Source organism: Carlito syrichta, unplaced genomic scaffold (genome assembly GCF_000164805.1).
Source record: "Carlito syrichta isolate Samal-C Ts95f unplaced genomic scaffold, Tarsius_syrichta-2.0.1 Scaffold302371, whole genome shotgun sequence".
Taxonomy (NCBI): domain Eukaryota; kingdom Metazoa; phylum Chordata; class Mammalia; order Primates; family Tarsiidae; genus Carlito; species Carlito syrichta.
Genome location: NW_007246467.1, coordinates 80506 through 107302, shown reverse-complemented (window position 1 = coordinate 107302; position 26797 = coordinate 80506). Strand labels below are relative to the sequence as shown.

At 36.7% G+C, this 26797-nt stretch overlaps 1 protein-coding gene across 3 annotated transcripts in view; it reads right to left on the bottom strand.

The window, feature by feature from the left end:
* Positions 1 to 26797, bottom strand: part of AGTPBP1 (ATP/GTP binding protein 1) — a 172293-nt gene that overhangs the window by 89882 nt on the left and 55614 nt on the right. For 2 of the 3 annotated variants that reach the window (XM_008056463.1, XM_008056464.2), the window contains exons 10-13: positions 26491 to 26668; positions 18531 to 18628; positions 16748 to 16864; positions 8036 to 8745 (exon numbers count right to left, since the gene is read on the bottom strand). In XM_008056463.1, coding sequence (XP_008054654.1) covers positions 8036 to 8745; positions 16748 to 16864; positions 18531 to 18628; positions 26491 to 26668 — 1103 coding nt within the window. The remainder of the gene's footprint in view (positions 1 to 8035; positions 8746 to 16747; positions 16865 to 18530; positions 18629 to 26490; positions 26669 to 26797) is intronic. The other variant, XM_021711566.1, reaches the window with a different exon arrangement.

Here is a 26797-nt window from a genome sequence, read left to right as displayed (position 1 = left end):
TGAACTAGCCTTGCATCCCAGGGATGAAGCCTACTTGGTCACGATGGATGATTTTTGAGATGTGTTGTTGAATCTGGTTTGCTAGGATCCTGTTGAGAATTTTAGCATCTATGTTCATCAAAGATAATGGCCTGTAGTTCTCTTTCTTTGTTGGGTCTTTACCTGGTTTGGGTATCAATGTGATGTTGGCTTCATAAAATGATTTGGGGAGAGTTCCATCTTTCTCAATTACCTGGAATACTTTCAGTAGGATTGGTATCAGCTCGTCCTTAAATGTCTTACAGAATTCTGCTGGAAAGTCATCTGGTCCAGGGCTTTTTTTTTTTATAGGTAGTTTTCTTATTACATTGTCAATTTCCTTGATTGTAATTGGTCTATTTAGGATCTCAATTTCTTCTTGTTTCAACCCAGGCAGGTTGTGTAATGTCAGAAAGCCCTCCATGTCCTTAAGGTTTTCCACTTTGTTTCCATACAAGTGTACATAGTAGTCTCTAATGATCTTTTGTATTTCTTCAGGGTCAGATGTGACTTCATCTTTTGTGTTTCTGGTTGTGTTTATTTGGGCTTTTTCTCTTTTTTTCTTGGTCAGTCTAGCTAGGGGACCATCGATCTTGCTTATCCTTTCAAAAAACCAACTTTTTCTTTCATTGATTTTTTTGTATTATCTTTTTGTCTTCCATGTCCTGGATTTGGGCTTTTATTTTGGTGATCTGGATAGGGTTATGGTGGCCCTGCTTTTCCAGCTTCCTTGGGTGACTTGTTAGGCTGTTAATTTGTGATCCTTCCATTTTCTTCATGTGCGTTTGTAGAGATATGAATTCCCCTCTTACTACAGCTTTCATGGAATCCCAGAGATTTTGGTAAGATGTTTCTTCATTTTCATTTGTTTCCAGGTATCTTTTAATCTCTGTTTTGATGTCATCATTGACCCAGGAGTTGTTTAGCATCATGCTATTTAGTGTCCATGTCTTTGTGGGTTTGGGGGGAACCTTGTTGGTGTTGAAGTTTATTTTAATTCTACTGTGGTCTGAGAAAGTGCATGGCAAAATTTCAATCTTTTGAAATTTGTTTATGCTTGATTTATGGCCAAGTATGTGGTTGATCTTACAGTATGTTTCATGAGGTGATGAGTAGAATGTATATTCTGTGGTCACTGGATGGAGTGTTCTGTAGGTATCAAGTAAGTTCATTTGGTCAAGAGTCATATTGAAGTTCTGGATCTCATTGCTGATTTTTTATCCTGATGATCTATCTAGGGTTGTGAGTGGGATATTAAAGTCTCCAGCTATGATTATGTTAGAGTCAATATCTTTTTTGAGTTTACTTAGAAGCTGCTTTATGAAAGTTGGTGTTCCTATGTTGGGTGCATATATGTTTAGGATAGATAATTCTTGTTGATGGATAGAACCTTTTATCATTATGTAGTGGCCTTCTGTATCTTTTTTAATTTTTGATAGCTTAAGGGGTATTTTGTCTGAGATTAAGATCACGACCCCTCCATTCTTTTTTGTTCCGTTCACCTGAAAATTTGTTTCCCATCATTTTACTTTGAGTCTGTGAGTGTCCTTTCTAGTGAGATGAGTCTCTTGAAGGCAATATATTGTGGCCTGGTAATATTTTATCCATTTTGCCATTAATTTTGATAGACTTTGTCAGATTGCCCTCCATAAAAGATGGCAAATACATTCCCATCCTTAATATATGAGAGTCTGTTTTTCCATAGCCTCGTCAATATATTTTTTAAAAACACAACTTTTTTAGACATATGGAAAAATACGGAAAGAAAATAAATAAAAATGCTAATAATGGTTTATCTCTGGAGAAGGGGACAAAAAGCAATTATTCTTTTTCTTACACTCTAATTTTACAGAATATAACAACAGGAAAAATGTACCAAAAAATGCTAAGCATACTTTAAAATAAGAGATGTGTTTCATTTTAATTTTTAAATCCAACTTAAGCCAAAAATATGGGTTTCAGTAACCATCAGTATGTGCTCACAATAAAATCCGTTTAAATGTTGCTGTGCTATCTACATTGAGATATGAATCTTATTAAGGACTATTTTTTCCCTTTCAAATGAGATTAAAAGGTTTTTAATTCAGTTTTATTAATTTTATATTGAACTTTCTTGTACAAAATATCAGTGGTTGCATATACGGAAGATAACCATACAACAGAAATTCAAAATAACAATGAAGATATTTTCACTGATTAATTTTTAGGAATCTAATGCTTTCTTTTTCTTAAAGTGTTAAAACAGTAACTCCTCATTAATTTTGACATCAATCACAACAATGCTACTGCGCTGAGATACTGAACTAGGATAAGTTGGCAAATAATTCATAAAATGCCATCATTTACACAAAAAAACATAAGATGCAGAAGACCAGGCAAATAAGATAAGCAAATTAGAATCAACATCCTCAATGTACTCTGAAAAAGAAGCATTTCTGAGTATTTTAGAAATATCTATGACCTGGCCTATATTTTATATTTTATCACAAATAAAGAACCAGAAAGTCCTCAAACTAGTTATGGGGGTAGCTCTGCTGGAATGGTTTTGCAAGCCATGTGATCTCTGTCATAACCAATCACCTCTGCCATTGTAGCATAAAACAGCCATAGATGAATTAAAAACAGTCATGACTGTGTTGTTTTTGGACACAGATATGAATTTCATGAGTCACAAAATATTACGTTCCTCTAAACTGTTTTAACGAAGCATGCATGTAAACATCATTTTTAGCTTGTGGAGTGAATGTAATCAGGCAGTGGACTAGATTTTGGCACACGGATCATAGTCTACCAACCCTGATCTAGGTGAACGACTATCAAACTTTTTTTAATATGGTCAACAGGTAAAAAACACATTTAAAAAATCACATAACCCTACAGAGAGAGAAAGAAAAAGAGGTGAAGTAAAAATACTACATCTGACACACTGTTAATTTCTCTAGTAACATTGGTTATTAATGGGCATCAACTCAATTCTCAGCTTTTACTGGAAGAAGTTGGTATCAAAAGAAAAAAGTTATTTGTTCAGACAAACACACACACACACACACACACACACACACACAGAGAGAGAGAGAGAGAGAGAGAGAGAGAGAGAGAGAGAGAGAGAGAAAGCTAAGTCTAGAGCAGAACTTGCTTTTGAGTGCATCCTGCCCTGCCAAGATGCCTCACCACACCACACTGCCTCACACTCTCATCAAGTCTAATTCAATTGTCCAAGTATTTCTGCTATATGCATTTGTTCTTCCAGTCTCAAATTTATATTACTTGAAGGAACAAATAATTCTGAAGAGTTTCTTATCCATTATTCAAAAATAAAAGGGAAAGAGAAGGCTATGAAGTATACACCTTTGATCATCAGGACTACATTGCTCCCACAGTGTACACATAAACACTTGTAAAATACAGCTGACCCCTGAACAACACAGGTTTGAACAATGGATTATATGAGGATTTTCTTACACCTCTGCCACCCCTGAGACAGCAAGAAAAACTCCTCCTCTTCTTCTTCCTCTTCCTCAGCCTACTCAACATGAAAACGAGGATGAAGACTTATGATGATGCATTCCCACTTAATGAATAGTAAATATACTTTTTCTTACGATTTTCTTAATGTCTTCTTTTCTCTAGGTCACTTTACTGCAAAATACAGGATATAATACATATAGCTACAAAATAAGTCTTAACTGTTTATGTTACCGGTAAGGCTTCCATTCAAGAGTAGGCTATTAGTACTAAGCTATGGGGAGTCAAAAGTTACACTAGGATTTCCAACAGCATGAGTGTCAGCGCCCCAGCCTCTGCACTGTTCAAGAGTTGACTGTATCCATAGAGTATATAAAATGAAGAAGGAAAGAGCAATAACTTCCAAATATAAAAGTACTGTAGTATATACTATACATTTTGTAAACATTTAAAAATAAAAACAGTTATTGTAGTAGTCATAGCTAAACTAATTAACATTATTGGGCAACGTCTTATATATCTCAATAATATAAACAGAATCATACTATTTCATTGAAATAAAAAAACTTCATCCCCATTCATGCAGTCATTCTCAGGGCTGCAGCGCCATACTGAAATATGCTTATTCTCTTGCTTCATATCAACTATCTGATACCCATGGAAATGGTGACAAAAATATGACATGAGCATGGAATTTTGACAAATATGATAAAAGGTGTTCTTTGCAACATAAGGTATACAAATCATTCAAACGTGATCACAGTCTCCATCACAAAAAAGACATGATGAGAGATTAGCAGGTGATGATTTTTTATTTCATTAGAATTGATGACTGATTTCTGCAGCAACAAATGAGAAAACATCTTCATCAAAGTCATGAGAATCAATGGGGAAATGTCTCTATAAAGAAGGAAACTGAAGAGACATGAATTAATCAACCCTCAAAGGCGTTTTAGAGCCCAGCTCTGTTTTTCTCATTGCAAATTTTCTAAGAGCAAACCCAGGTAACAACAGACTTTTAAGTTACTGGACTTTCTGAGTTTCTGTTTGCTTGCGCTCCAGCTACTTTGCACCGTCACTTGCAAACCTACGCGTCTGTCTTTACAGCACACTTACTAACTCTCATCTAACTTTTCATCTTTCATCATGCTGTTTACTTCACTAGCATCAAGAATATTTCTTAGAGCTTTGTTCCGAGTAGTAGACAAACTTGCTGGTTCGTTACACTGTGTACACAGATGGTAAAAAAGCCAATTACTTCAGGAAAAAGTCCTACAGATGGCCTAATATTTGGAAGAAGTTGGGCTCAAAGCTGTAGATTACATTTGCAGGGCAATTCTGAGGTCAAGGTTTCAGAAGCAAGGTGAGAAGAGAAATCATCAACACTAAGAGAGAGGAGGAGGTTGGAGAAGAGTCACAGTCATTTTCAGTCTGTACAAATTCCTCCCCCATCAGGACAGGCCCATCCCAGGGAAAGAGGAAGTAGAACTTGGGACCGTGGATGGAACAATATTATCTGAAAGACCAAGTCAGCCGGGCCAGCATGAAGCCCAACATCAGAGCTAGCTGTTCAAAGAGGACTGAGGCCACCAGAGCTGAGGGTGGTAACTCCTCGCCCACAGCACAGACACTGTAAGGATTCAAAGAGGCACCACAGCTAGTCACAGCCATCACACATTTATCTGACCTAAGGCTGCACTTAATTAAAACACTAAGCTCCTCTACAACTGGTGTATAAATCAACTGAACGAGGTTAGCCCTTGGTGTCAAATATTGCTCAGAGGCTCTGCTTGGCAGGAATATATATCCCTTACTAATGTAAGCAAGTAAAATACTTCTTAAGAGCCTGGATTGATGAAAGCATTCATAACGTAAAGTCCATGACAGGAAATAAGAGGCTCCTTGATGGTTAAAAATGAAGGCCGAGCATCACAGGCTTATACAATATTATTCCTCAATTCTTCAATCTCTCTTCCTTCTAACCTTACCTCAGACATTACAGGCTAGTAAGAAAAGAAAATACTTTCTGTTTGAAGCTATTTAATAAGAAAACTTGTCAGTTTTTCAAGGACACTTAATTCAGGAAGCGCCTTCCATAGACAAGATGATATCTTTGATTTTGCAGAGGTAGAGAGCCTAAGAAATGATGCACAAAGAATTACCAAGTTACTGCCTGATTCTTACTCACTCCACGTGTGTCAGTTCAGGTCCTTCAAAAAGCAAATGCCAAGACCTGCTCAATAGACCTGCTCCTGTGGGACCCTCCTAAGGAGAGACATGGAAGAAAAACAGCAAGACAGAGTCCATCTCCAACTCTGCGATTGTTCTCCAAGCTATCACTTCTCATTTCTCCTTCAGTATCTATTTAAATCCCCCTCCCCCTCAGCTATCACCTCTGCAGGTCTTGGTAGCATAGCCCATCTGATTAAGCGACCCAAACTCTCATTCCTGAGAGATCTGGGTCCCTGGGGATTATTCTCATTCCAGACTGACTGTGATTTGTCTGAGAATAGTTAAAATTGGGCAAGGGATTAGCAAGAGGCAAATAAAAAGTGGACCCAAAAAAACCAAATTTATTTATAAAAAACTGCATATTTATTCTTACATGTTTAAACTTACATCACCTTCAAAGTAATCTCCATTTAATGTGATATACCCATGGAGACACTTTCCCCACTGCTCAAAACAGTTTTTGCACTTGTCAGTTTTGATGCCTTTCATTGCTTCTGCTATTTTTTGTTTCACCTCTTCCAAAATGTTTCCCTTTGAGGACTTTTCTCATTGAGGAAAAAAAAGTCACTCAAGGCGAGATTGGGTGACTAGGAAGGGTGGGGTATGGGGGTCATGCTATTTTTGGTCAAAAACTTCTGAACATTCAGTGCGGTGTGGATAGGTTCACTCATAAATTATCCATCATGAAATGGGCAAATGAACTGAAAGAATCTCAAAAAAAAAAAGGTTCACCAGAGTTGAATGCAGCCTCTCACAACAATGCTAGTTGGAACACTGATGTCAGTCAGTTCCTAGAACACTTACTTGACAGAGGAAGGCTTTACTACAAGGGGCCCACCTTCAAAAAATAATTCAAGGTTTTTTTGGGGTCTCCCGCATAATTGGACTGCCTGAGTTCCACACATATTCAACCTGTTGCCACTGTGTAATAGCAACCCTACCTCCTTTAGCTGATCAGGGTCAATCACTTGTGTCAAGATGGGAAAGCCTCTCCCCACCTGCTGGTCTTAGATACCAGGAATACAAAATAAACAGTAGACAACTACAGTTTGCAGTTATATTGTACCCCTGCTGTGTTCCCTTTGGGACCAGGATTTCTAACCCTGTGGAGCCCAGAGATGCAGGAACAGAAAGCATAAAGTCCCCCAGTGGGATACTGGAAGCTATAGTAAATAGAGCCACGCCTGTTCTCACCTCCTCATTCCCAGGCTCATGGATTCTTTCTACCAGGAATACAGAACTAGGCAGAAGTTTCTAATTTAGGGGATATACTACATCTGAAAGATGGCAACTCAAGCAGAGTATTTCCTCTGAGCTAGAGCTCTGCCTGGGCCTTTTGAAGGCTATTCCAGCACTACAAGAGGCCAGCTGACTCTAGGTGCTGTCGGGAATGCAACAGGGGCCCTAGCACAGGCCCACTCCCACATCTATCCCAGGAAATTTAAGTCCCCCCTTCTAATGCTATGTTATGTGAGAGTCCACACCTGTGAATCAAGGAGCCAACTGGTAACACTAAACACACGCTAAGTTGCCAAGTAAATATAATAAGTTATGTAAGATGGTACAGATAAAAATAAATAAGATACAATTGTTGTCTTAAAAGGAACTTACAGTCTAAGGAGAATCAAGTACCCATGACAAGATCTTCCTTTATTCCATGCTATACTCATAACTAAGAGTTTATAAATGTTTTTCCAGATACGTATAAGCCATCATCATAAACCCTTAACCATAATCACCAAAACAGATGCAACAAAAAAGTTATTTTTATATGCCAAATATCCACTAGTTTGCAATATGTAATATTATTTGTAATATCTAATCCTACTTGGCAATATTTAACAACCTTAGTTAGTGCTTTTTGAATCCTAAATTTTTACATTATGTATTGCAAATTTAAATTTAAAACAAAGTAATACTGTCCATATTGTTTCATTTATGGCTTATTTTAAAATCATATACTAAAGTAAATTCAAATGATAAGTTACTAAATTAATAAATATTGCTAAGGTAATATTTATTCAAAGATTATTAAACAATATTTTATATACTGAGATTCCGTCTAACAGAAAAGTTCTAAATTATTCAATAGTCAGGTTTATTAGTCTGGTCTCATTTGAATAAGTAATGAGTTCAAGAAATAAAGCAAACCTATAAGGAAAATTGCAAAACACTGCAAAATTTCCAAAGCAAAACTAAAAAGTACTATAACTTTAATTCAGAGTAACTTTTTTCCCAATTCCCAAAGCAAATTTTTTTAAGTATGCTTCATATCTTGACAATAGTCTTATTTATAAGGAGGAAGAAAGATGCAACTCACCTTTGTACACCATAAGGCCTTTCTAAAATAGGCTCTTTGAATGGAGGTGGAATATGACCAAAATAATCAGGATAAGCCACCTCTGAATATTCAGGGACAGACTTTGTACTTTTCACAATCTCGATATAGAGGTCTGGGTCATGGAGTGTTGGTCCCTCAGGTACCTCAACTGATGCTTGTTCCACTGATGAACTAGACTCAGTATCTTCATCTTCGGTTTCAACTCCAGTGCAGCAAAGCTTCCCTAGCTGAACTGTTCTTCCCTCAAACAGAGCATTTCCACAAGTAGCCACATGTGGACATGCTTTAGTACACGTAAGGACAGTAAGAGGAAGACTGTAATCCTTCGTTTCTGCAGTAAAACCTGGGGCTGTTTGAGAAGGAATATTCTGCAGTGTAATTCGGTCCAAGGCCTTCACGATATCATTGTTTAAGCCATGGCCTGATGAAATAGTTCTGTTTTGATCACCTAGCTGCTGTTGTAATATTCTATCATTATCTTTAATATCTTCTTTTACTAGATCCACACAGGCAGGTTTCTTATCACCTTCATCTCCTTTAGGAGATACATTTTCCTTCATTACAACTCCTTTTCTTAAACTGACAGAACTCCCAGATACTTCTTCTCCTGCTGTAGGAACAACAATGGGACCACATACTTTTCCCTCAAATACAAACGGCTTTGGTTCTTTGGAGATTAAATCATAGTCCTTTGAAAATAAAAAATAAGTTTAATTTTTAATCTGTAAATACTAGAACATATTAACAAAACTTAGATATTCCTTTTATATACTGCTTCATAACATTCTGAATATTTTAAAGATAGAACAGGATATATCTTAATTTCACTTATAAAAGAAAAAATATTTAACCACAACAAAATTCATATCACTTACTTTACTTTTTCTATTACAAAAATAATGTCTGCATATCACAGAAGTATGGCAAATGTTTTGAAAAATAGAAAGACATTAAAATAAAAAGCCCTATTAGGTGCTATAACTAAATTGCTATTCATTAAATCAACAGTATTAGAGAATGTCTGTTTTGTACAATGTTTATAAAGTGTCTATTTTGTGCCAAGTCCTGTTCCAGGCACTTAAGACACATCAGTTTAAAAAAAAAAACACTTCCCCTTTACAGTTTACAATCTTACAGGGGCAGAAGGCAGAGGACTGTCAATACAACAAGAGATAAATATGATATAAATAAAATTTATGGAATGTTAGCAGGGCAAAGTGCTATAGACAAAAAAGGAAGGCAGTACGTAATGTGGATTGGGAATACGAGGGGAGGAGAGGTGAGAGGCAATTCTTTATGTCATTGGTTAGGGAGTCACACTGAACAGATGAGATAGAAGCAAAGACTTTAAGAGGGTAAAGGTAGCAGGACATGGTGGCTCACATTTATAATTCCAGTACTTTGGGAGACCAAGGCAGCATGATTGCTTAAGGTCAGGAGTTTGAGACCAGCCTGGGCAACACAGAAAGGCCTCATCTCTGAAAAACATCCCCAAAAAATGGCTAGGCATGTTGTTGGGTACCTGTATTCCCAGCTATGTGGGAGGCTGAGATGGGAGGATTATTTGTGCCCAGGAGTTTGAAGTTGTAATGAACTATGATTGCACCACTGCACTACCATCTGGGCATCCATCTCCAAAAAAAAAAAAAAAAAAACAAAGAAGAAGAAAAAGAAGAGGGGAGAGAAGGGAGGCAGGAGGAAGAGAGGGAGGAGGAAGAGGGGGAGAAGGGGGAAAGGGGGAAGGAAAGGAAGGAAGAGGGAGGACGAGGAGGAGGAGGAGAAGCACACCACACAAGGGGAACATTCCAGGCAGAGAGGACTGCCAGCACACAGGCCCTAGAGTGAGAGAATGCCCAGGGTGGTCAAAGAGCAGCAAGGTTAAAATAGTTAGAACAGAATAAGCAAGATGAATGCCAAGAGGCACGGGAAAGACTCACAAGAATTGTGGTTTTCACTTTAAATGAGATTAGGAGCCATGGTAGGGAGAAGTGCCATGATACAACTTATGTTAGAAAAATAATATACTATTACAGGGTTTCTTAAAGATAGTGGCAGACATTTGGGGCCAGATCATTCTTTTTTGTTTGTTTTGGCTTTGTATCTCAGGGACAGGGAAGCAGGATGTTAAGCAGCATCTCTGGCCTCAATCCACTCCTGCATTTGTGCAAACATTGTCAAATGTCCCCTGGGAGGCAAAACTGACCTAGTTGAGTACAACTGCTATGATGCACTTCTGAGAACAGACTGAGGAAGGGAGAGTCGAGGGAGGGAGACCAGTTAAGAGACTGTTGCAAACCAAGTATCACATGCTCTCACTCATAAGCAGACCTTGAACAACTATCGTAATACTATAAGAAAGGGATTGGCAGTAGTGGGAAACTGTCGGGGGGGTGGGCAGTGGGGAAGGGTACACCTCATCAGCAAGAGTACCTGCATAATAAACATTTGTATACCTAACCCTGAATCGTACCCACTATTTAAAATAATTTTTTTAAAAAAGAGTCTGCTGCAGTAATTCAAGAAACAATAAAAGTGGTTGGATTCTGAATGTATTACAGAACCAGCATGATACCCTGACAGACCAAATATAGGGTAGAAGGTTCAGAGAGAGGCCACAGATGATGCAGAAGCGTTTGCATGAAAACTGGAAAAACATCAGTATTACAGGTTTAGCTCTGGACATGTTAAATGTGAGCTATCCACAAAGGAGACATAAATAAAGTAGGCAGCTGAGTATGAGTCTAGAATTTGGAAGAAAAGTCTAGAAAGAATATACAAATTGAGAGTCATTTGCATACAGATATTGTTTTAAGCCATAAGACTGGAAATTGTCAATGGAAAGAAAAAGAAGCAGGAGACAGTGGCTCAGAATCCCAGCACTTTGGGAGGCATAGGCGAGAGGACTACCTGAGCCCAGGCAACACCAGCCTGGGCAACTTGGCAAGATTTCGTCACTACAATGAATCAAAAATGTAAAAACAAAACAAAACAAAACTTAGCCAGATGTGGTAGCACACACCTGTAGTTCCAGCTACTTGGAAGGCTGAGGCAGAAGAATCGCCTGAATCCAGCAGGTGGAGGCTGCGATGGCTGTGAGTGTGCCACTGCACTCCAGCCTGGGCGACACAGTGAGATTCTAACTCAAAAAAAAAAGAAACAAACAAACAAAAAACCCAGAAGATTAAAACACACACACACACACACACACACACACACACACACACCAAACAAAAAACCAGAGCCTTGGAGCATTCTAATCTTAAGAGGTTGGGGAGATGAAAATGCAACAAAAAAGGAGATGGAGGAGGAAAAGTCAGTCTGGAAAGACAAACGCCAGGAGAAAAAAAGTGTCCTAGAAGCAAGTGCAAAAAAGGATACTGCCTACAGGTCAAGTAGCTTTTTCTCTTTTTATACTTTCAGAAATGTTTTTATTCTATGTAAGAATCTATTAGGGAGATACACCACAATTGATGTAACCATTCTCCTATTTATGGGCATGTAATCCTTTATAGAACAAAGAATGAGCTAAACTTCCAGGTAAATAAAATGTGTATTTAAGCCATTTCCAAAGTTTTGCTAGTATAAAGAATTCTGCAATGAAAATCTTTTTGCAAAAAGTTCTTGCCTTGTTTCGGGTGACTTCCTAAGCACCAAAATGGAATAACAGGATCAGATATTATAATCAAGTTTAATTCTTAATACAAATTTCCCAGATACTGTCCAAAAATACTTGTGGTGATGTATATTCCCAGATGTACGAGAGTATCTACTTCATCTGGTCTCTTCCTTGCCAACTTTAGGTGTCTCCATTTCAAAAAAATTTTCTGACATGGTAGCTAAGAAATGTTATCTTACTGCTATTTTAATTTGCATTAATTGAATACTAGAAAGTAAACTGTTTTCTATACATTTGTTAATCAGATACAATTCTTGATAGATAATTTGTTCCTGAAATAAAGGGTTTTTGTTTTGTTGCAAAAATTTTCATGTGAAAATATATGTATACAAACATGTACTAATCCTCTAGTTAACCCATTTTTGCAAATGTTTCTAGAGTTGCAATTCATCTTTTAATTGGGTTAACTTCACACACATTATACAGTCAAGATAAAGAATCTTTTCTGGCTACTTGGGAGGCTGAGGCAGAAGGATCGCCAGTGCCCAGCAGGTCGAGGCTGTGGTGGCCGGGAGCGGCCACTGCACTCCAGTCTGGGCGACAGTGAGACTCCAACTCAAAAAAAAAAAAAAAAAAAGAATCTTTTCCTTTGTGATTCATTCCTTAAATGCCTACGGTATAATGACCAGTGATTCAAAGATTATTCATACCAGTCCCTGTACTATTTCTAAGTCAAGGAGACAGTGGAGGCACTAAGGAGGAAACAGATGGCTTGGCATTAAAAAGGCAGAAGGGGTAGTAAATTTGCAGGAAAAAACACTTGTAGGAACAGTGTGAGCTGAGTATCTATTCCACAAAACCATTTACAATTGTTTCATAGATATTAAAATATTTTAAGCATGTCAATAAGTGAATAAGAAAGAAAAGATAAAGACCAAATATTAAATGAAGAGGGAATGCCTAAGTGGTAAACTCAAGACTAAAGTTGGCTTTCACTTTGAAAACATTTACTCGGCCAGGCTCGGGTGGCTCAGCCTGTAATCCCAGCGCTTTGGGAGGCCAAGGTGAGTGGATTGCCTGAGCCCGTGGGTTCGGGACCCGCTTGGGTAACTTGGTGAGACCTCATCTCTACAATAAATAAAAAATCAGCCGGGCATGGTAACGCGTGCCTGTCATTCCGGCTACTCAGAAGGCTGAGGTGGAAGGATCATCGGAGCCCAGCAGGTCGAGGCTGCACTGGCCGGGAGCGGTCACTGCACTCCAGTCTGAGTGACAGAGTGAGACTACAACTCAAAAAAAAAAAAGAAAACATTTACTCAACCAGGTAACCTTGGATATAGGTTTTCCTATCTCAAAGAATAAGAAGAACAGGAAACAAACCCAAAACTGGCATAAGGTGGCAGGTCTAACAGAAGATGCTCCTCTCATAAAGACGGAACCCCAGAGAAGTAAACCTTCAAGATACAGGTCCTAGAAATATCACTACCACAAAATAAAAAGACAACTGTCTTAAACCTTAGCACTAAGACAGTAAAAAAAAATAACTACTCAAAAACCAGTACCAAAAGCCTCCCATCATATCATATGGATTTACAGCCTGAATTCACATTAACTGGGTGACCCAAAAATCCTCAAGGAGGAATTTAATTTAAACAGTGAATGTCAAAAGCAGCAACAACAATGTCTAAAGTTTCCACATAACATCCACAAATAAAATTAAAAGAAAATTAGGAGCTCACAGTTTAAAATAAACAAACAAAAAAACCCAAACATAAAGTAGGAGAAAAAACTGAAAGAAGCAAAATACAGGATACAAAAAATTAAAGAATGATGAAACACATTTTAAGCCTTCTAAAAACCAAAATTAAACAAAATCAAATGCCTAGTAGGTATTCCTGAAGATAACTGGCCAACTTATTATCCTTTAGTTTGGCTGCTCCTAGAGCAGATTCTGGCTTTCAGCTGACTAAATGTAGCTTAGTCAGAACCCATCATTACTCTGGGTGATGAACTATGGTATGGAAAGAGGGAATCTAAATACTGGCATGCAAGAAGTCATTAACCCTAAAGAATGAAAGCCTTTGAAAGAATGTGAATCAAAATCCTGGTCTTAACACCCATTTTAAAATGACTTGTTCTTTATTGCCATATCAAAACCACAATGTGGCAGGGCATGGTGGCTCATGCCTACAAATCCAGCTCTATGTTTGAACCCGGGAGTCTGCCTAGGCAACATAGCAAGATCTCATCTCCACAAAAAAATTTTAAAATTAGCTGGGTATGGTGATGCCCGCCTGTAGTCCCAGCTCCTCAGGAGGCTGAGGCAGAAGGATCGTCTGAATCCAGGAGGTCAAGAATACTAAAGTGAGCCATGATCCATGCCACTGACTGCACTCCAGCCTGGGTAACAGAGTAAGACTCCAATTCAAAAAAAAAAAAACTACGATGTGTAATCACATTACAGTAATCCCCCTCAATCTAAGGTTTTACTTTCCATGGTTTCAGTTACTGAAGGTTAATCACAGGCCAAATTATTAAACGAAAAAGTTCAAAATAAATAATTAATAAAATTTAAATTGTGCATTATTCTGAGTAGTGTGATAAAATCTCACACCATCATGGTCCATCCCACCCGGAACAAGAATTATCCCTTTGTCTAGCATAGCCATCACAGTTATTGCAATTAAAAAAAAAAAAAAAAAAATATATATATATATATATATATATATATATATATATATAATATGCCAAGCATGGTGGCTCATGCCTGCAATCTCAATGTTTTGGAAGGCCCTGGCAAGAGATTCACTTGGGCCCAGGAGTTCTAGACAAGCCTGGGCAACACAGTCAGAGTTGACTCCACAAAAACTTTTTTTGTTAAATTAGCCAAGTGTGTGCTTGTAATCCTAGCTATAGGAGCCTGAAGTGGGACGATTATTTGAGCCCGGCTTAAGGCTGCAGGGATCCATGATCATACCACTGCACTCCAGCCTGATTTCAGGCTGATTACCCTGATTTCAAAGTAAGACCTTGTCTCTAAAAAATAAAATTAAAAAATAAACCATAGTATACATAGGGCTCAGTACTATCCACAGTTTCAGACATCCACTGGAGGTCCTGGAACATACCTCTTAGAACGTGGGTAAGTGAGAACTGCTATATATATGTCTCATAAGCACATAAAAGAGAACAATGAGCTGGACTCGGTGGCTCAGCCTGTAATCCCGCGCCTTTGGGAGGCTGAGGTGAGTGGATTGCCTGAGCCCGCGGGTTCGAGACCCGCCTGAGCAGGCAAGACCTCATCTCTACAATAAATCAAAAAATCAGCCAGGCGTGGTCACGCATGCCTGTAATTCCGGCTACTCGGAAGGCTGAGGCGGAAGCATCGCCGGAGCCCAGCAGGTCGAGGCTGCGGTGGCCGGGAGCGGTCTCTGCACTCCAGTCTGGGTGACAGAGTGAGACTCCAACTCAAAAAAAAAAAAAGAGAGAACAATGCACAGAAGAATGGATGTTTTCTTCCTACAACAATCCCCTTCTCAGTACTTTTCTGCATTATTTGTTATTTCTGAGGCTTTATTTTCAAGTGGTTCTTAGCTGGGCACAATCGTATTAAAAGAGCAACCGGGTAACTGCTACAAGATGGGGGGACAAAAATCAAATATCAACCTGTACTCTTTTTCAAATGCCTCATCCTGCCTTCTTATATTTTTCTTTCTTTCTTCCTTTCTTTCTATCTTTTTTTGGACAGATACCTTCTTCTCCATCCCTTCCCTCCTTTTATTACCCCTGATTTCAAAGTACCTTCCATGTACCTCAAATCTAGGGGGAATACCAACACACCAGGGTAGGAGGCATGGGAATAACTGGGTCTTCTACTGCATCCAAGGCTCTAAAGTTCCTAAAGAGAAAGCTGAATAGTTAGATCTGTGAAATGTAAATACTAGTTGCCAAATATTTCTCTTTTTCTAAATTTCTCACCTATAACCCCACAATAAAGTCTTTTTATTTAAGCAATTAGAAAGTAAGCATATGAAACCTGGGTCACAAAAGGGTTTGCAGTAAAAGTTAAACAAGTATTACAGATTATCTAGTTCAGAATCTTTGACACTTTAAAATCCTGGGCATTTTCAGAGACATATTCAAGGACCTATCACAAGTCAGCAACAGACTGAGAACAAAAAATTAGATCTGGACAGGCTCGGTGGCTCAGCCTGTAATCCCAGCACTTTGGGAAGTCAAGGCGAGTGGATTGCCTGAGCCCTCGGGTTCAAGACCAGCCGGGGCAACTTGGCGAGACTTCATCTCTACAATAAATAAAAAATTAGCTGGGCATGGCAGTGCGCCTGTAGTTCTGGCTACTTAGAAGGCTAAGGCAGAAGGATTGCCTGAGCTCAGCAGGTGGACGCTGGGGTGGCTTTGAGTGTGCCACTACCCTCCAGCCTGGGCGACAGAGTGAGATTCCAATGCAAAAAAAAAAGAATGAAACTAGATCTACTAATTGTCAACAATTCAATCAACTACTTTGGTTCATAATTCAGGCAAAATAATTATAGTCCAGTAAACGTACAAGGATAACAAATGTTAATAAAAACTCACTCTTCTTATAAATCAACTTAAAGACTTCAAATTGTCCTCCTCTGGTTCCTCCCTCCTTCCTCTATCACAATTATACAGTGAAATATCAAGGGGAAAAATAATTTAACATGCATAAATTATATTTTTAATTCAGCACTTAGTTCTTACCTCTCGTTAGTTGAAAACAACTGATACAAGGAAGACTATAACAAGATTTTCAAATGTCATTTTAAAGAATATACAAAAAAGAGTAAAAAACTGTCAATTAAAAGTGACAAAAAAATGAAAATGACAAAAAATTAAAAAGTTCATCTCCTCTCATTTTACAGATAAGCAGTAGCAGCTCAGAACGTTGACATAATTATCCAATGTCACTCAAAAAAGCAACACTAGTTTCATTTTTTAGAAACAAAAGACAGAATAAAAATAGTGATTATGGGCCTAGGGAGGGAAAAACTTTATTAAACTCAGTTAAGATGCTGAATTTTCTGTATTTATACCTGAAAATCATCAACAAGCTCAGGGAAAAGGTGTTCATACATTTTTAGTTCTTCTATTGTTCGTCCTGGTTCTTGCTTGGGTTTCAGTTTGTTAATATCTGTTTCAATATCATCATTCTGAAATAATAAAAATAGCATGTTACTAGTTATAACAAAAAAATTACACACTATGTTTTAGATTTAAAATATTCCAAGCTATTAATTACCTAGAATTAGAGGATAACTGCTGAATAAATACTGCATTAATTTTATCTTAAATTCAAATTTGTCTTTTATTGGGATTGTTGTGCTATTGTTGGTTTTTTGGTTTTCTTTTTATCGTGGTTATTCAAATATAAAAGAGTATTTGAGCTCCTCAAGGCAGAAAAACCTGTGACAAGATCAAGACTAGAGTAGTTTCCTCAATCTCCCTAACTGCCATCATTCTGCTCATATTAAAGGGCAGTAAAACTTAAAACTAAATTGAAAATATATGTATACATACACATACACATATGATGATGGTGGCGACCATCAAAATAGCTAACATTTAATGAGTACTGAAAACATATGATTTTCAAATGCTAAGCATTTTATATATATTATCTAATATAATCTGCATAAGAACACTGTGAAATAGATAGTATCATTATTCCCATTCATCTGGAGGAGGAAATGAGGTACAGAGAATTTAAGTAGCTTGTTCAAAATTACACATCTTGCTTAGAGAGGAGCCAAAAGGAAAACCAGAGTGATCTTGAGGCACACACTGCCAGCTAGAATGATACACTGCTTCAATACAGGTTAATGATTATCACGTACCCTTATAGTCCATGAGAAATAAAGTTCTCTTCGAAAAGTTCAGTGCCACAGTTATCCCTGTTTGCAGGGGAGGGGAAAGAGTAAGAGGAACACCACCAGGAATGATGCCCATGTTCCTCCAAAAAAAATCTAGCAATCAGCTAAATAGTTGACAAATGAGGAAGACCACTTTTCTACAGATGCTAAAGTGTAGCCGTCTCTACCACTAAATAAAGTAAAATGTAGAGTTTGTAGGCTTCCAGAGATGCAATGAAATTCTGAAAACTCTCCTGCCTCTTTTTCTCTTGTAACATGACGATAATTTTATATTTTCTCAATTACATAAACACTTTTGTCCACTTCCACGTCCAATGAACTGAAACCTAAGAATCATATGTAAACACTAATTCTCCCAAAAACACATCAGTTATAGACTATGTTCTTGACAAAGGATAATACATTTTAAAAGAATATGCCACAATAGTGAAGTCTCAGATCACTTTCCTTCGTTTCCTTAGATTTTAAAATCTAAGTCAAAAATGTTAGATGAAATCTTTCTCATCAAAGAGAGTGAAAATAAGTTATTTTAAGGCCCTTTTCAGACCACTAGATTTAAAGCAACATTTTTTAGCCTTTTATTTGCATAGTCACCCTTCATAAAAAGATGTAGCCAAAACAAATTAATCTAATATTATATATAAAATTTAAAAAATTAAAGTTAGTCCATCTAATCTCATTTTACAGATAAGCAACAGCAGCTCAGATCATCGACATAATTATCCAATGTCACTCAGAAAAGCAATGCCAGTTTCATTTTTTAGAAACAAAAGGCAGAATAAAAACAGTGATTATGGGTCTAAGGGGGAAAAACTTTATTGAAATCAGTTAAGATGTTGGATTTTCTATATTTATACCTGAAAATCATATACACACACACACCCCTAATATTCCCAATGTAATATCTAATTTTTAGAATTGACTGATGATAGAAATTTATACTAACCTTAAAATTTTGATCTAGGTCATCTTCATTCTCAGTTTCATTTTCAGCTTCTAGATCAATGTCATCGTTGTCATCACTTTCATCTACTACATCATCCACTATGATACAAAACATGCTATCAGTAGGTCAGAGGTAAGCATTCTACAACATGCACACCCACAGGTAAAATGTTACATATATACACACATACATATATATATACATATAAGGTATTTCAATAACCAAAGAAAAACTAAAGGAGATCTCTTATTCAAAACATTTCTAAGGCTATCCCAGCTGTTGAAAAGCTGTAAGATAATATGTAACAGTGTTTTAAAATTTGCAAAGAACTTTAAAAATGAATGATCTTTTTAATTAAAAAATTAATAATGTCTTATGTTGCAACAACTTGAATGAAACATCTTGTTTATTATTTATGATTTCAGTGACTCACTTAATTCCTCTACAAGTCCCCTCCCTTTTACTTGTTTCAATTACTATCATGTGCCATCCACCGTGCTGTGTGCTACTAATTGTTTTTAAAGATGTGTGTGTGTGTGTGTGTGTGTGTGTGTGTGTGTGTGTGTGTGTACATATATTCCCTGCCCTTAGAAAGCTCAGAAGGTTAAAGAGCAGAATGGAGTAACAAGTAATTACACTATGTTAGACAAACACTTATGAAAGCATAAACTTCAAAATGCTATGGGAAAACCAGAAATACAATAACTCACTGCAAAATGCCTGGGGCCAAGGAATTAATAACTGATCACTTTACTGAACAGGTGATACTTAAGCAATTATCTTGAAGAAACCATAACCGATTTCTACGTGAATATAATGGTGGGTGTGTGTGGCGTTAAGAAGAGGAAATGATGCTAAAATAAGAAAGCGAGATGACACCTCTGGAAAATAATAGGAAGTTAAGCATGACTAGGATACACAGCATGCTTGGGAAAGTAGTGAAGGCAAATAAGAATGAAAAAATGAAGGATGTAGCATAGTAGGCCAAGTAGTTTCAACTTTTAACCTACAGAAAGTAAGCACTGAGGACTTTCAAGAGGAGAATGGCTTAACCCAACTTAGATTTTCAAAAGATCACTCTGACAGATGTGAGGAAGGCAGTATATGGGTGGAGGGAGACTAATTAATAGGGAAAAAAGCCAGTAACTGTCCAGACCAATATAGCAATAACAGGGATGATTATTTTTAAAAATGAGGGAGTAGAATTTAAAAGGACATGGGACCAGGGATGTGAGGGAGACAAGGGAGTAAGAGCAGAAGAGCACTTTGAGACTTCTCATGTAAGGAACAGTGCTTTTAAACCAAGTAGAAAATATTTTTAAAAGAGATTTTTCCAAACTTTTTATGACTTAAACTTCCAATGTGGCTTATAGCAATGACTACTAACTGGCCCTCCCCGACTACCTGTTTTCCTGTCCTTCCTTTTAGTAACTGAATCCCTGAGTTTTAACCATAGGGCTTCTAGCCTCCATTGCAGTAGTCATATCCATATATATGACCAATTTTTGGTCAGTGGTATATGAGACAAAGTGACAAACATAAATACCAGATCATGTTCTAAACAAAAAAAAAGCCCTCTTATTTTCTTTCAGTCCCATTTTCCACATGCACATAAGGAAACCACCACAGGAGAATGTTAAAAACAAAATAAAAACCTGTTTCCTTCAAGGACCCAGTAAAACAGAGGTCTACTGCCTCACCTGTCTATCTTCTGTGTAGCAACTGCCTAGGATTACCTCTCTATCTTCTGTGTAGCAAAGGAACTCTGGAAACAGAATACCTGAACCCAAATCCTAGCTTGCTACTTGCTATCTAACCTGGAGCAAGTTGCAGGAGTTTCCTCATCCATAAAATGGAGATACCTACTCATAGTGCTCTTGTGAGCATTATGTAAGGTGCAGGGCAAAGAGTATGTGTTATACAAATGTTTATTATTGTTGTTGCTTGAGTGACTGTGCTTCTGGATCTCTTTGTGACAGCAGCTGAGTCACTCCTAACTTATACAGGTACCAAATTGCCTCAAATCCTTCTTGGAATCAGACAGCAAAAATAAATATTCATATTTCATATGTTACCCTAGGTCTCTTTATGCTGATGCGCCCTAACAGTTGTTAGTCATGGATAAACAAGAGGAAGAACTGACATTTGGAAACAGAGAAAGAAAAAAATAACTTTCAGCAAAAAAGAAATTGAATTCAGAAAAGCCTATTGCAAACAGGAAAAATGACTACTTAGATAAGGAAGAAGGAAAACAGTTCAGTGTCAGACAGAAAATACATTTTTAATTTTTAGTCAAATCTTTCAAATATTTTCCTTTATATGACATTTTCCTTTGGGTTTATACTCCAGGTGTAAAATGCCATACAGCCTAGAGTATCTGAGACCTTCTTTTCTATTTTAAAGATCTATTCATCATATCATTATCAATAATTAATATTATTACAGCTAATCATACAATTAAAACCAGAGAATATAAATCAAAATTCCTATCAGTTTTCAAAATATCCTTGACTCATTTATAGTAAAAACAAATACAGGAAACAATTTAAATGTCTATCAGTAGAAAACTAGTTAGGTAAATTATACTACATCTTTAAGACTTAGCCAATGAAAGGAATGAGTTAGTACTTTCTGTAAGGATTTGGAAAGTATATTCCAAGGGGATTATTTTGTGATTGCTATTGCTCCTGAAAATGTGATCTAATTTCCCTTTATGTTTTCTAATAGTTTTTATTGATACATACATAGACACACACAAGAAAGCTACTGAACTTACTTTTCTTGTAACGTGTATTTTATGTAACCTTTCTATTGTCTAAGCCATGTTTTACAAATGATTGGCTTGACTTTTCTATATAGACAATAATATTCTCCAGATATTGATACATTTATCTCGCTCTTTGAACGGTTAAGACCTTCTTTTCTTTGTCTTAACTGGATTTAGCTAGAGCTTTCAAAGCGATGTTAAATAATAATGGCTGAGAGGGGCATCCTCTAAACATTTCATTACCACTTATGATGGCAGCTACTGATCTGCATAATACTTAGCTTGTTCAGGAAATATTCCTGGTTTCCTGAAGAAATTTTATCTAGAACTAATATGATTTTTATGAAATTTCTTCATGACACTTACTGAGCTAATCATCTGGTTTTTTCTGACATACCGATAATACATTTTCGTAATTAAAGTCTTAATATTATAGCGAGCTTACTTTCTTAAAAAGAATCCTCAAAAACAAAAAAAAATAAAAAAAATTTAAAAAAGAATCCTCACTCGGTCAAGATGTCTTATACATAAAAAATACTGCTCAATTCTTTGCTAATATTTTAGAATTTTTGGATTTATTTTCATGAGTGACAGCGATCTGTAGGTTGTTTTAGGCTACTCTTAGAAGTTTTGCTTTCAGATAATGCTAGCTTCTGAACTTTCCTTTCTTTCTATGCTCTGGAAAATAAAGCATAGAAAAGGTTATTGAAAGTTAAGAGAACTAATCTATGAAGTCATCAGCATTTGCTGAACTCCCTGAAGAAACTTGATCACATATTTAATTTCAGGGTTTTTATTATTTATGTCCATTTGAGTTATTCATATTTTTCTGAAATATTGTCCATTTTAATGACAGCTGGCCCTTGAACAACATGAGCTTGAACCGTAAAGGTTCACTTACACACAGATTTTCTTCTGCCTCTGTCACCCTTCCTTGTGGTAAGACCAATCCCTCCTCTTCCTCCTCCTCCTAGGCCTACCCAATGTGAAGATAACAAAGATAAAGACCTTTATGATGATCAACTTGCACTTAATGAATAGTAAATATATTTTCTCTTCCTTATGATTTCCTTAATAGCATTGTCTTTTCTCTGGCTAACTTTATTATAGAGTACATAATACACATAACAAATAAAATGTGTATTAATCAACTGTTTATGTTATTAGTAAGGGTTCTGGTCAACAATAGATAATTAGTAATTAAGTTTGGGGGAGTCAATAGGTATACATGGATTCTGACTGCACAGGAAGTTGATACCCCTAAGTCCCCAAATTGTCCAAGAATCAACTGTATATTCAAATATATTACCAGGAGTTATCTTTAGCATCCACTTAGAATGATTTAACCACCTCTATTTATTTTGCCAAGAATTTAGAGGTATATTAAAATCACCCACAAACAGTTTTCTATTTCAATTTCTCCTTGTTATTCGAATGACTAGTTTTATCTATATTTGCCCTGTTATTTGGTACATGTGTTAACTGTCGTGTATAAAATAATCTTCATCTTCACTACCTTGTTTTAAACAATTTTTTATTCTGTATACATTTTGTATAGTAATAATACTATCTTCCTCACCTCTTTTGGGCTGGGAATAACATAAGCATTTTTGCCAATCTGTATACTTCCAAGCTATCTATCCTGCTGTTTTTAGAGTTTCCAGTATGTATCAGCTAGTTAGATTTTACTTTTCAGCCCACTCTGAGAGTTTCTTTCCTTTAATAGGATTATTTTATCCATTTATATTTCTCATTAAAATTGATCACTTGTTCTTGGCTTGGTATTTAGCGCTCTCAGGATTTTGTGCATTTTTGAAATTTCCTTGCTTTTACACAGCAGTGATAGATCCGTCCAAAAATGTTTTCCAGAGGGAAACAAAGCATACATAATTTTACATCGAATTTCAAATGGTGCATAGTCTCTGAGGCCCATCCACGTATTCCTATGTTCAATGGATCCCAGTATAAGACTCTGTTCTACACATTACTTCCATATTTGAAAATATATATTTGGACCATTATTCCTATAATTTTCATTTTAGAAATTCAAGAATAGTATAATATTAGGAAATCTACCAATATAAATTTTAGTTTACTTATGTAAAATATCAATTTTATGATAACTGTAAATTATGTGTCTTTTGCCAGGAATTACTTGGCATGTTTCATAATAATAGCACAGCAACTATTTAGTATTATATAGTTAACAGGTTGTAATGTTTAATCCAAACATTCTTCTGTGACTTCTGCATTCTCTGCATCTTCAATTTATCACCTGACTAGCTGCAGTAATATTTCACATAATTACTTCAGGAAGGGTAACTAAATAACATACTTCTGTACACTTACATATCTAAGAATATGAGACATTCACTTATGATGGCAACTGATAAAGGTTCAGAAATCTTGAGTCAGAACCCTTTTCCTTCAAATCTCCATAGACGCTGCTTCACTATCTTCTGGCATTTAACATTTAAGAGAATAAACCTTGAGACCAGCTCAATTCATTCATTCAACAAATATTAAATGCACACTTATGTCCTATGCAATCTAATGGATGCTGAAGATAAAATGAAGAAAAAAACAATAGTCCTATTATGATAAACATATATTTGATCTTTGTTCCCAGTTCCTGGTGTGTACCAGCTCCTAATCTCTCAAAATTTCCTAGGTGACAGAGCATCTTTTGTTCTAATGAGGTGACATTCTTGGTGGGTTCCTTGACAGCTTCAGGATGGAGACTGGTCACTAGAAAAACCAAGGCAAGATTGGAGGGTTGGAACTTCAGTCCCACACCTCAACCTGTAGGGAAGCGGGAGGGGTTGGTGATTAATTTAATCAAAGATAGCCTTTTTTTAAATTTTTGAGTTGGAGTCTCACTCTGTCACTCAGACTGGAGTGCAGTGGCCGCTCCCAGCCACTGTAGCCTCGACCTGCTGGGCTCCGGCAATCCTTCCGCCTCAGTCTTCCAAGTAGCCTTTTAAATCAATTATGCCTATACAATGGAACCTACATAAAAACCCTAAATGATGGTTCAGAAGCTCAGAGCACTTCTGGATTGGTGGTCACTTCAAGATGCTAGGAGGGTAGCATGCCTGGAGAGGGCATGGAAGCTCCACAGCTCTTCTCTCATACCTGGCCCTACAAAACTATTCCATTTGGCTGTCCCTAAGTTGTATCCTCTACAATAAATGGAGTTTAGAGTGTTCCTGAGTTCTGCAAAGTCATTCTAGCAAATTATTAACCTTGAAGAGGGGGTTATAGGAACCCTCCCAACAACTTTATATCCAGTCAGTCAGAAATACAATGCGGCATGAACTTGTAACTGGTGTCTGAAGTGGGGGCAGTCTTGTGGGACTGATTTCTAAACCTGTGTGCCTGCACTACCGCTAGGTAGTGTCAGAACTAAATCGAACTGTAGAACACCTGGCTGAGGTCTGGAAAACTAGAGAATTGGTTGGTATAAGGAAAAAAGACAAATATTTGGTGTCAGAAAAGTTGTGAGTAAAATAGCTCAGACCTACCTTTGTGAACCTATATTCTAGCTGAGGAAGGCAAAAAATAACAAAGACTGATATACGCAACAAAGCATGATATGTGAAATAACAGTGAGAAACAAAGCTGGGTGCAGTGGCGTGGGCCTGTGGCTCCTGCTCCTTAGGAGCTATTAGAATTGTCCTTCCACATCTTAATCATGAAGGCTTGTGAGTTGATGTAAATCTGCATTTCTGGTTTGGTGGTAAGTATAAGAAGCAGGCAGAAAAGGATCCAGCAGAAAAATGTCACCTCCCATTTCTTCCTATATTTGGTGAATTCACTGCACTAGAGGTGAGCATTCTCTGTCCATCAATCCAGACATGAACTAAAGAACACTGTGAGGCATATCCTGCCTCCCTCCTGGTATTTCTACCTGCCAGATTATAGAGAAGCCTTACCAGCTTAATACCAGTTAGAACCACCACTTACCACTCCCATAATCCTATGCTGAGATATAGAAGAGAAAGGGAGTCTAACTGCTTCTTGATTGTCCCCCAAATTACATGGTAATGGCACCTAATCTTGGAACCAAAGACATGGCATTCTCAGAAGAGGGAATAGAGATGTGATACTCTTCCTAAATCTACTTATATCTCTACCGCATTTGTTGCATGTTCTATGTTTGTTCCACGAGGATGCCCCTCTTACCTAGTTTTCAGACTTGGTACAGATTTTTCCCTACTTTAAAAATCTGTTGGTAATTTCAAATGGAATGGAAAGAAGGACTTAGACTTTTGTTTTAGTTAGCTATCTTACTCATAAGACCTAGACTTAGTCTTAGGCTTTTAAAAATTTTAAGGAACGTTTCTGAATAATCCATTTGATATTTTGTGTTAAGTAAACTTGAGTTTTAATAATTAAATATTTTAAAAATTAAATTATAATAGTGTATCCTATGACATATAATTTTAACAAATTTATGTCAAGAATAACAAGTTAATTATGATTATTAGAAAATTCTTTTAAAACACTTACTTTGTGTAAAAATTTTTATACATAAAGAACCCTCCTTTTTGTTCAAAAATGACCAACTGATAAGAAAATACTTTAGAAATTCTATTAATAGCCAAGCCTTTCTCTTTTCCACTTTGCTAAATCTTAACAAAAAAATTATTTCTCCCCACATAAGGAAGATTAAACTCTTACTTCCTTTACTGTATACCAGCAGTATTATACAGAAAATGACAAAGAGCTTACCTCCAATAATTTCATATTTTCATCCAAGTTAAGTCATGTGCAAGTTTTTGTTAAGCATAAAACCATAGCAATTTTGGTGATTAGGTTTTTTTAACTTAAGAAAAAATTCACTAAAAAGCCACAAATGTAAACCCAAATACAATTATCTAAGCATTTAACGTGTATATTTTTATATTTTGAAAATGCATATGTTATCAAGTAATGGTCCTTCGTGAAGCTTAATTACTGTACAATTCACATTAACATATACACAACATATCCCACACTATTTCCCTTAATCACTAGGCTCCAATTTCTTTTATTTAAGGAAATACTTAGCTAAAATAACATATGAAAGGTTTCTCATGTTCATTAAGGCTTTCTTTTGCTGAGAAGTTTTTTAACACAAGTTTAAAAAAAGGTTGACAGTCACATAATTCTAAAAGCTGACGAAAGGCAGCAGCGACCCTGTGGTCCTACCTTCAGGGGGTAAGCTGTACAGCTGAGCCACCGGACCAGTGACAGGAATGACAGGCAACTGGAAATGGAAAGAACTTTTAATCGTTGGAAGTGGCAGACGATTTTTCGGGAAACACTTCCTCATGATCAGACTAGAAGTATTGACAAGAGGATCAAGAGTCCTGACGGCCAAACATTCCTGTTAGGGAAAAAAAGATTTGTCTTCTGAACCAATTTCACATTACTTCAGAAAGTAATAACATTCATAATTTTCTAAAAACAAATATTTAAAAAAACAATATTTTAACATAGGATAACTGTAAATAGC